General features: G+C 43.4%; 1 protein-coding gene across 1 annotated transcript; it reads left to right on the forward strand.

Annotated features, from left to right (window-relative positions):
* Nucleotides 1–878: 878 nt before the first annotated feature.
* On the forward strand, nucleotides 879–11,254 carry LOC113139216 (uncharacterized). Its single transcript, XM_026322268.1, has 6 exons — nucleotides 879–1,132; nucleotides 2,517–2,584; nucleotides 2,716–2,830; nucleotides 3,364–3,408; nucleotides 3,875–3,962; nucleotides 4,278–11,254. Exons 2-6 carry the CDS (start codon nucleotides 2,518–2,520, stop codon nucleotides 11,025–11,027), a joined length of 7,065 nt encoding a protein of 2,354 aa, XP_026178053.1. The 5' UTR covers nucleotides 879–1,132; nucleotide 2,517; the 3' UTR covers nucleotides 11,028–11,254.
* Nucleotides 11,255–11,524: the final 270 nt, after the last annotated feature.

The following is an 11,524-nucleotide window of genomic DNA, read 5'->3' on the forward strand; positions in this document are numbered from 1 at the left end:
TTGTTTGTCCTGACTTAAATCCAGTAGAACCCCTGAAGGAACGAAGCCACTTAAAGGCCTCAAAGCATCATCTCTCACACACTGCAAATCAGATCTAAACACACAAACTCTACAAATAAGACACTAAACTCTCACTAATGACGTTGGGACTGACTTTCACTGCTGCTGGGTCTTAGATATGAATCTTACCTAAACCTAATTCTAACCCTACCCCTAAAACTAAGTCTTAACCCTCAAACGGGGGTCTGAAAAAAGCGAGGACCAGAAAAATGACCTCACTTTGATAGAAATATGCTCAAAATGGTACTCACAAAGATAGCATACAAGTACACACACACACTTCTGCCCACACACAAACTATTTGAAATGGGCTGATTTCCACTGTCATCCTGCTGTTGGCTGATCAGAGTCCAGACAAAAGTCTATATTTGTTTTCTGTCTCAGGTTTAAAGCAGCTACATGAGCTGAAGCTTTACCACCAAATGACTTTATGTCTCATATAATAAGGTGACGTTTGACTCTGACACGTTACTGAGCAGAAGATGCTTCTTATTCACATCAGCAACAGGCTGAGCAGCTAAATCTTTACTGGACCAGCAGAGACCACACACACACACACACACACACTTTCCCTCGGCCACTCCGGACTCCGTCTGCTGGTTTTGTTCTGGTCGTCCCTGTTTCTGAAAGTCAGACAGACACAACAGGAATCAGGACCAGCTCTGCCAGTCGTAATCCTTCTGATCCATGAATACAACATCTCCAGCCAGTCTTCATTACCTTCAACACCTCCAATAATCTATAAGGGCGACTAGGCCTGAAACTGGACTAAAACTGGACCATCATCCTGCTCATATATTTCAATCAATACTCACATTCATATATATTTCATTCAATATCTACAGTAAGTTCATGTACAACTATTTCCTGTATGTGACTGGTTTCATGTTGTGGCTCTTCCTTTTTCTTTGCTGAGCTATTTCTCCATGATGATACAGTTGACAGATACTTGGCTCTGGTTCCTGTGCACACACAGGACTGGGCACTTTCACTTTCTGCATCCTATATAAGCTGAACTCTACTTCCTCTGTCTACACATCTTCCCAGCTGCACAGGAGCTGATCACATCTGGGTGAGTGGAACAAAGACAAACTAACAGAGTGTGTGTTGATGAGACTGTACATGTTCAGTAGCTGCAGGTGACGACAGTGATGACTGTGGACCATGTCTGACAGCAGGTTGAAGTGATTCATTTACACATTTATTATTAGTTTGAAACGTCTTTTTACGCTGTAGTGCAGCTTCTTTTACTCATCATCCATCCAGATGTTTGAACCAATCACAGGACTCACTTTGGCAGCAGGTGCTGATTTAGTTTTAGTCCTTTAAAAATATTTCTTAGTTGTGATTTTTAACAATCTGAAATGTGGCTTTGTGTGTCTCAGCCGTGTGTTTGTGTCTTCCTGTGTGATTCTCAGTGATTTAGATGAATTTACTTCATAAACCTGTTTGTTCCAAGAAGCTTTAACATCAGAGACACAACGTTACTGAACAATAGATGCTTCTTATTCAAATCAGCAACAGGCTGAGCAGCTAAATCTCTACTGGACCAGCAGACACCACACACACTCCTGCCTGCTGACAGTGCACACACACACACACACACACACACACACACACACACACTCCAGCAGCAACTGCACCCTTTCCTGTTTTTCTGGCTGTTGGACAGTCATTACGAAACTAGAAGTTTCCAGGTAAAGCTGATGTCTGACCATCAGACTAACTGTGGCTGCCTCTGCTGATAAATTTGTCAACAGGGAAATAATATTTCAAAAATACCAGCAGACTTTCTCTTTTTACTGATCCACATCTCAGAGCTGCAAGAATTTACCTCAACAAGTCAGGAGCAAAGGACGAAGAGTTTGTGAGTTTGTGATCCTCACAAAGACGACTGCACAGCTCTGGACGTGATCACAGCAGCAACTGTTTTACCTGATGCTCTCCAGAGACTCAAATCTGACGTCTTTAAAACCTTTGCACAGTAACTCGCAGTAACTCGCAGTAACTCGCAGTAATGCACAGTAATGTGCAGTAATGTGCAATAACAGTAACTCACCTCTGAGTTCTGTGTAGTCCCTGAGTTCTGTGTACGAGCTTCGGCACCTCCGAGTTCTGTGTAGTCTGAGTTCTGTGTATGTGGTTTCTGTTCCTTCGAGTTCTGTGTTCGTGTGTCAGTTTCCGAGCCCTGTGTTCATCTTGTCTGCTTAGTGTTTCTGTTTTCTCAGTTTAAGTTCCCTGTGTTTGTTTCTTTAATAAAATCCTGCCCGCACTGAGTACCAGTCTGTGTGTTTCGTCCTTTAAAAAACTAAGACCTCCAGGTTTTGACAATAACTGACAGTGATGGACAGTAAGTCACAGTAACGCACAGGCAAACTGCTAAAAGTAGTAATACTAGTCAAGACAGACTAACTAGTAACTTCTCCTCCTGTTTCTGTCACTGTGCTGTTCTGCAGGATGATGGCAGGTCACACTCTGAGGCTCCTGATCCTCTGCAGCCTCCTCATCCTCACTGAGCCCTTTGGTAAGAAACACCTGCTGAGGAGCCTCAGAGCTCCGATGCAGGAACCTCAGTGTTTTCCAGCAGCAGCTGCTGTGTCTGTTCGGACAGAGCAGCCTCCTGTTTCAGTGTGAAACGTCTTTTCAATGTTACAGAGGTGAGAGAAGATGAGTGGGAGGAGCTGGGCCCTGACATCGCTGCACTGCATCGCCTCACAGGACTGTCTCAGCACATGTCTCACCGAAGTCTCCAAGGGCCGACAGAGCAGAGGTATTCTGGGAAAACTGCTGTTTACATGTATTACAGTAAAAATGCTCAATGTCAGTAACAACACTGGTTTTATCCACATTAGCTTCCACCTGAAAAGGATGAATTATTATCACCCTCATTCTGTCCGTACTGACAACTGGATCTTTCTCTTAATTCTGAGCTCCTGTGACAGACAGGTCCAGTGTTAGGTTGTTGTATTTCATAAAGCGCTGAGTATTATTGTAGTATAATTCTGTAGTAATACTACAGTCCTTCATTATTTGCAGTAGTCTCCATAATTAGTTGTATTGCTATTGTGTAACTGTGACTCTCCCTCTCACACTGAGAACTGAGACTTCAAACTGGGAACATCAGCCAACATCCAAACCAAAATACTAAATACTCAGCTGAGTATTTACTGGCCTGGTTGATTTATTGTTTGGACTCTGGTGTTGGTAACCGAGACCTGGTCTTGGCTGTACAGGTGGTTCTTTTATTGTGTGTAGAACAAAGAGCAAAGTGCACTGAGAAGATAATGATGTGTTTCATCGTAGGGACACATCCACACATGGGGTCAGAGTTCAGAGGTCATCCAGCAGGTAAGGAGGAATATTCATCTTTGGTTTACACCTAAAATACGTCTGCTGACAGTTACTTTGGTTCAAGAAGCTGCTGGGGATCAGATCAAAGCAGTGAACCCCTGAAAAAGATGGGAGACCACAACAACTGTGACTGATCCACTCGATCCAGAAAACTCCCCCTCCTGTGGAAGTTTTTTGGTTTTTCATTCATTGTTTTTGCTTCATTCAATTTGAAATGAACTTGTCAAGTTAATATGCAAAGTGACAAATCAATACTCAGTTAACTTTGGTCTTTTTGTTCAATCTGCCCTGTGAGACTGAAATGCTCCACAAAAGACCGTCTGACCGTCTCATGAGAACTTTCCACAGAAGAGCAAAATATTTTTTGTTATTTATCTCTGGTTTTCTCTCAGAGAAGCTGATTTGAAACTGACGGCACATAAACGTTTCCCTCTGTGATATAAACATGTTCATCCTCCTTCAGGGTGGACGTTGACCAAAACCCAATGAGTCTGCAGGATGAGCTTCAGGACTGTGAGAACTTCACAGCTTGTGTTATTCGGACGGAACAGGTGGGTGGATTTTTAAACTGGGGACCAGTGCTCAGCTTAGAAGGAACTGGAATCTAAACCAGCCTCAGATTGATCAATAAAAACTGCTTCCAACAAGAAACTGAAGAAATCAGATTAATAAGACACCAGAAATATAAGTTGAAGAACTAAAGCTCCACAGCATTTTCTCATAATTGTAAATGTTAAGAAGCTACTGGAATTAGAAAATCCACATCCACATCATCTCACCTGCGTATAACAAGAATTTCTATCATCATCATGTGTAGTTTAGTCTGAAGCTGCTGACCTGCTGTCTTCCACGTGCTGTTCCTGCAGGAGTTGGACAAGTTCTTGGCAGCTATTGATGAACAGAAGACTGACGACTGGCTGCTCAGCGCTGCAGAGATCTCTCACAGCTACAGTCAAAAACTTCTGGTCATCACGGACAGAGAAAAGTCAACAAGTGACCGAGTCCAACAGGAATACAGCTTGGACCCTCATTACTCAGTCATAGTGAGCAAAGAATGCCTGTACAATGAGTCCTGTGTACCAGAAACAGACCACTACACTGTAGTGAAAATATTCGGGACTGTTTCAGACGACGGACAAACTGTGTCTGGCCTCTCTGGACCAGCACTTGCAGAGCTCATGCTGAATTCAGCACTGGAAGTACCACCAGTGTTTTCCCTTGATGGAAGAACAACCACAGACTTCCAGCGTAACTTCATTCAGGCTCTTATGTTCCGTTGCTCCAAAGCAGTCTTAGAAACACTCCAGGAGAATCACCTGATTTATCAGGTCATGGATCAACCTGATGCTGTTTCCAGGTACAGAATTCCACAAAGACCAGTTGATCACACCACACAGTACGACCACCAGCACATCCTCATTATGGAGAATGACCCTGTGGTCAGAAAAGCTGCTACTTCTCTTTATGAAAAGCACCGGTCCACTAGCGCCGTCTATATTCTTGATGAGAACCACAGTCCAAAACGGATCCGCGGGGACTCAGTCCCTCTGTCAGAGGACAGCAGACTGGTGCTGGTAGGTCATGGTGCCAGAGACAGCTCAGAAGAGATGAGACTGTCAGGATACAGAGCTGAAGACGTGGCCACGATCATTCAACAAACCTCCAGGTACGACAATAAAATCAAAACAACAAGTGTTGTGGCCTGTGTGGTCGGATCAGACGAGGCGTTCGTCAAAACTCTGACAAGAAAGCTCCATGACAGCGCCCACATCGAGACCGAGCTGCACCTGAGGGACACTTTGATTCAGGTCACACACTCAGGACAGAAAATCACCCAGGAAATCTCCCCAGACGGTCTGCAATGGAGACACAAAGATGACAGCAAGAAAGTGGTGGCGACCGTTGATAGGAACGGAGATGTGATTATCAGGAAGGAGCAGGGCAGTAAAGGAGAGGCGGTATTTACCAATGAAAGAAATTTTCTAATGGGAAATAGTGGTAAAAAGAAACATGGTAAAGACAAACATGTTAAGAGCAACCCATACGGTTGGCCAGATGAGCCAAGGAGATTTGTTAACCCAGATATTTTTAAGAACATTGACCAAAACAACATAGAGGCAGTAGAACATGCTTATAATGAACTCGAGGCGCTGACTTGGGGAATCTTTCACTCAGACCGACCAGCGCCTGAAAAAATCCAACTTGACCCAAATCGAATAAATGAAAAACACTATGTGATAGAAATATATCATAAATTGAATTGGATACCTGATAAAACCATAAAGGACATTCTTCCCAAGTGTTATGAGATTAAGTCAGGAGAAGACATCACAAATGTTATTCGTCACTACGCAAAGACTGGAGAACAGAATCCCACATACCTGATGGTCAATGACTGGATTTATGCTGTTAATCCTAGAAATCTGTATGTGTATTTAGTAGGAAAAAGGCTGGACAACAATGAAAGAGAAAATCCAGCTAAACAACAGGAAGTTGAAAAGGCCATTAAAGACCAGTTTGGCAAGGAAAAATACTCAGACATGCAAAGACAAATAGTACCTGAGAATGCACAACAACCCACTGAATATCAGAATAAATACGTTCAATATGTTAGAGATACTTTTAGTGGAAATGAAATTCCCAAGAGTACCCCATCCAAAGAGGCCTGGTTCACCACATATCTCACTGCATCAGTTATATCTGAATCTGCCAGAAACTTCAGGACACTCCCCCTGATTCTTATGGGCCTGGATATGGTCACAAGTGAAAACAATATCAGAACAGAAGGACTGAAATTCTTTTTTGAAGAGCATCCAATGGCCAGAGGAGGCAGTTGGACTGACACAAGCTGTCGTGGATTTACTGGCTCAGCAACATCTGAGGGTTCAAGCAAATCACAATCAGAAAAAAAAATTAATGAAGTCATAACCAGAGAATATAAGATGTTCGAAATGTGGAAGCAAAGTTTGACCAATAATGTACCAGATCAGATGGCTGAGATGGCACAACGATACAAGATATTTGGAGGCACACAGAACACAGAAGAAAATAAATTCTTAAACAGTTACAGCACTTTTAAAGAAAAAACTGAACAACTTCCTTTAACAACATCTGAAGGCAAAAAAATCCCTTCAACCTCAGGGACATTAGGAGGCTTTGATGATGGCCATGTAACAATGAAGGACTTGACTTCAGCCTCAGCGTGGGAGAGAACTTTCAAACTTGAATCTTATTTCTCCAGGACGTCGGCATCGTTTGCAGAACAGATCCATGGTCAGCTGAAAGAAAAGTACGGTGTCAATCTGCACCTGAAGGAGGGAAGTGCCAGGATAGAAAACGGACAGTTCATCTGTGATCTTGTTTCTGATGCTGCTGATTCTAAAGCTGTTGAAGCAAGAGTTGATTTATCTCCAGAGAGTCAACGCTACAACCAAAAGATGCTGCAGAACATTGAGAAAGCAGTTCACGACTTGGAACATCACAGTCCAGTCTCCTCCCATCCACATAATAAATACTTAGAGCACACTGGGACTGCAGTGGGGGCCGTAGGCCTCATGCTGGGACTGAAAGGAACTGTCCGTGCTTTTGAACAGGGGGACATCGAACATGGTGTGATGGGGACTTTGCAAACAGCTCATGGAGTGACAGCTATGACAACAGCTGTTGTTGCAAAACAAGCCCTGTCCTCAGAGATGAGACTCGCCAGAGCTGCAGCTTCAGTCATCAGAAGCCCTGCAATGAAGAGGACTATGGTGGTTATACCAATAGTCGGGATTGGATTTGGGATATACAATATTGTAGATGATTTGAAAAGACATGACACACTGGGATACATCGATGCTTCCTTAGATGGTCTCATGGTTGTTTTGGATGTTATTGAAATTGTTCAGCCTGAACTAGCACCATTTATAGCACCTGTAAACCTGGCTCTGTCAGTAGTCCGGCTGCTCATTGATGATGTTTATATGGGTATCCAAGAAGAACTAAACAAGCTCCCAAAGGACGCTGGAGTTCTGGATAAACTGGCAGCTGGTTTTGTTGGCCTTGATAAGGGGCTTTTGCATTTTGTAATTAATGTTGCAAATTTTTTTTATTACTACCCTTATGAGGAAATTGAGCAGGGCCGCAAACTTATTGAACAGATATCTGATTATCACAAATATTACAAAGTCACAAAGCAGCAGGATGGAACAAGTGTCATTGATTTCACTAGCGGTAACTATTCCTGGAATGGAGGAGGCATTGATTTCTGTCTTGCTGACCAGGGTCTATCTTTGTTCTGCATGGAGAATTTTGTATCTGCTGATGGAAGTTCTGGGAGGAAGTGTTGGCCCATTGACACACAAGGAAGCAATGATGTAATTCTGGGCCTGGGAGAGTCCCATCAGTTAGAATATACAACCAGAAAAATAACAACAGTCTTGTTCATACCAGTTGGGTCTGTGCAGGTGGTTTCAGGATCTAAAGCTGACTCCAGTTCAAGATACGGGTCATACAGGGGCAACAGAAACTCTAATCGTTTCATTGCAGTTCAGAAAGCAGAGGACAAACACATGATGGAAGTCATGTTAAGTTACTATTACAGGCTTTATGGTGAACCTGGTAATGACATGTTCTTCCTCGGTCCACAGAGAAGTTATGTTGAAGGCTCTGGTGGACAAGACTCATACTTCATCCCTGAAAACGGAGGGAAAACAGTCATCAACAATTACGATCCTTCCAAAGCACAGGACACGCTTCATTTCAGTGTCGACTACAGTCACATTTCTGTGTCTAAATCTGGGGACCATGTTGTGTTAATGTATGGAGACACTCATACTGTGACCATATGGAACTGGTTTCTGAGTGAGGTGTATCGTCATATGAACATGGTGTCAGGAGACGGAGTCTTCTTTGAGATTTCCTCCACTGTGGTTTCTTCAGTTCAGCTGGTGGCCAGAGCAGTTAACAAGAATTTTATGAAACAGGGTCAAACTGTGGACACATCTGAGCCACTTTTACACACAGTTACAACCATCTGTGGCTCTGAGTATGATGATGTGCTCATTGGGAATAAAGAGAACAATCTGATAGACGGAGCAGGAGGTCGGGATCGTCTGACTGGGGGTGAAGGAGAAGACATGTACATGGTAAAAGACAGACATGATTCTGTGGTGGTGATTGACAATTACTCCACAGACAATCTGACAGATCTGGCCATAATAAAAGCAAATCTTCACAGTTTTCAAGTTCAAGTACAAAGTGAAAATGTTATTCTGAATATTTCCAATGACCAAACAAGGTTCATGGTGATTTTAGTGAACTGGTTCAGATCCCCAGCAGACAGACACCTGTTTATTGTCACGAAGGATCTGATCACTTTCACTGTCTCAGACAACAAGGCCGACTGCCTGCACAGAGAAAGCCTGTTCACCAAGTGCATTAGAAGTCAAAGCATTGACTACAGCAAGTCTACGTCTCCTCTGATGGTGGACCTTCAGGAGGACCAGGCTTTAGAGAGTCTGACGGAGGTCAGAGGGTCAAACTTCAGTGATGTCATCAGAGGAAACAAAGGACACAATGTTTTTATCCCAGGAGGAGGAGATGATTTCATCCAGGGTAGAGGAGGAGAGGACTGGTACGTTATCACACCAGGCCAAGGAGTAAAAACCATCAACAATCAATCACCAGATCAGGTCGTGGACCTCCTCTTCCTGAGAGGACCATATCAGCAAATAACATCGATGTGTGAACGACAGAACATCATCATTTTTGTAAATGGCAGAAGAAATATTATTTTAGAGAACTGGTTTGTTTCAAAGAATTATCAGCACCTACAGATCAAGACCAGTGATGGAATAACAGCTGGACTGATGTCCAGCCCCAACAGCTGTACTGAGCATTTAATATTCCCAATAACTGTGGATTATAGGAACCAGGAACCAGAACCACTTTCTCAACCATCAATTAATAATGGACTGCTTGGGTGCTACGTCTACAGGAACAAGAATTCAGACGAAAGACGTTTGTGTGGCCTCCGAGGCAAAGTGATGGAGATGAGTGAAGCTGACACGGTGAAAGAAATGTATGGCTCCTCTGGTTTTGACATCATGGTTGGTAACAGCAAGGACAATTTGCTTGATCCGTACACTGAGGGCGCCCTGATGTTTGGAGGTGAAGGAAAAGACACCTACATAATCAAACCTGGATATGGGAACAACACAATAATCGACAACTTTGCAGAAGATCTGAACACTGACACTCTGTTGGTTGACATGGATTTCATCGATGGAGGCAAAGTCACACTGGACTCACCGTCAACAGCAGATGTAGAAGTGACCATCACGTCAAAAGGGGAACAATTCAAGCTCAGTCTGCTAAACTACAAGAGAAGTTACCAACATCAGCACCTGGAATTCCAGAGCTCTGACGGAGTCCTGTTCAAACTGAACTCACTAAACTCCACTGGAAATGCTCCTTTCTTTCAGATCGAAGCTTTTAAAGTGATTCTGAAACAACCACAGGTTGACTGCCGTATGGACCTCAGCTCTCAGAGAAATCTGTCAAAGGTCCACACAGTCCAAGGCTGTCAGTCCCAGTCCAACAATATACTAGGAAATGATCAAGATAACGCTCTAATTGGTGGGGAGAAGGATGACGCCTTGGAAGGAGGCGAAGGAGCCGATACACTGATTGGAGGAAGTGGAGCGGACATCCTGATTGGTGGCATGGGAGACGACACCCTTTATGGCGAGGATGGAAATGACACGATGATGGGAAACTCTGGCAGTGACGTCTTCATTCCTGGACCAGGGGCAGATCTAGTGGATGGAGGCCCTGGCAGGGACACCGTTCTGTACCGGGGTGATCATGACAAGGGTAAAGGGGTTTACGTGAACCTGCTGACGGGACAAGGCCGTTATGCTGATGCTGAGGGGGACGTGTTGAAGGATGTGGAGACCGTTATTGGCACCATCTACTCTGATATCCTGGTGTCTGGGTATGAAAGTTCTCTCCTGCAAGGCTCAGACGGCAACGACGTGTTGGTGTCCACTGGGGGGGATTATCTGGTTGGGGGTGATGGACATGACATTTACATGTTGGCTTTCCACAACAACTCAGTGACCATTGATAACTGTGCCAAGGACAACGCCACAGATGTTCTGTACTTCATTTCACAGGCAGCGCCAATATTTGACTGCCAACATAGACCTGATGCAGTTTTGCTGACATTCTTTGGACCCAGACAAAGTACTGTAAACATTGTAGTGAGAGGCTGGACTGGTGACGCACATGAGTGTGGACATTTAAAGGTGGTTTTTAGAGGGAAACAGGTGTCAGTGGACGGGCTGCTGCAAATGTGTGAGCTAAGTGGGGAGGAAGGGTTCTGGTCCTCTGTCATAGGTTGGGTTACCATTACCCTTATCGTTACTGTTACCCTTATCGTTATCAGTCTCGTCCTTTTCCACTTTGTTGTCATATCACAACAAGGTAGAAAATCTCGTAGAAGGACACCACAACAAAAGGACACAGGTTTTACTGCAGAGGTCGACCTGACAGTAGTTGGTGCTGATGTCGGCAGTGAAATTAGTCCTTGTCTAAGTAATCAGGCTATAGACTTATCTATGTCCAGCTAGAGGAAGGAAAGTGGCTTCGTGTATTACTGCATCAATCACTTCATTTATTACAAGCTGATAAACTTCTATATGTTTTCCTTTAAAATGTATCTGATATTTCCATCGTACTCATTTAACTCATTTAAGGCTGTTGTGATCAAATGTTTTCATCATCTCAACGTCTGAATCATCTGAATCATTAATCAATAACCAATAATCAATTCTTGCTAATAAAATGCTTCCATTTATTTGTGTGTTTATTTTAAAGAACAGTTTTCTCTGGCTGGGAAAAATAACAGTCACACTCACAGGAAGAGGAAAACGACAAAGCTTTGATCTAAAAGCTGTGCAGTTTGAGCTTCAGGGAGACTTTTACTCAGACACCAATGATCCGACAGCGTGATCAGCATCTCGCCTGAGATCAATATTCATCAATAAACATTTATTGATTCATCTCTTCTTGCCATTAGACACACAAAGAACATACAGACATGATCTTTCTCAAACGTACTTATGTT

Source organism: Mastacembelus armatus, chromosome 9 (genome assembly GCF_900324485.2).
Source record: "Mastacembelus armatus chromosome 9, fMasArm1.2, whole genome shotgun sequence".
NCBI lineage: Eukaryota > Metazoa > Chordata > Actinopteri > Synbranchiformes > Mastacembelidae > Mastacembelus > Mastacembelus armatus.

What these genes read in the sequence shown, in the direction of transcription:
- LOC113139216 (XM_026322268.1), top strand. Translation starts at nt 2,518, where the DNA reads ATGATGGCAGGTCACACTCTGAGGCTCCTGATCCTCTGCAGCCTCCTC. An exon ending in CATCCTCACTGAGCCCTTTG is followed by an intron (nt 2,585 to 2,715) that starts GTAAGAAACACC and finishes TCAATGTTACAG; the next exon opens with AGGTGAGAGAAGATGAGTGG. An exon ending in GTGTTATTCGGACGGAACAG is followed by an intron (nt 3,963 to 4,277) that starts GTGGGTGGATTT and finishes CTGTTCCTGCAG; the next exon opens with GAGTTGGACAAGTTCTTGGC.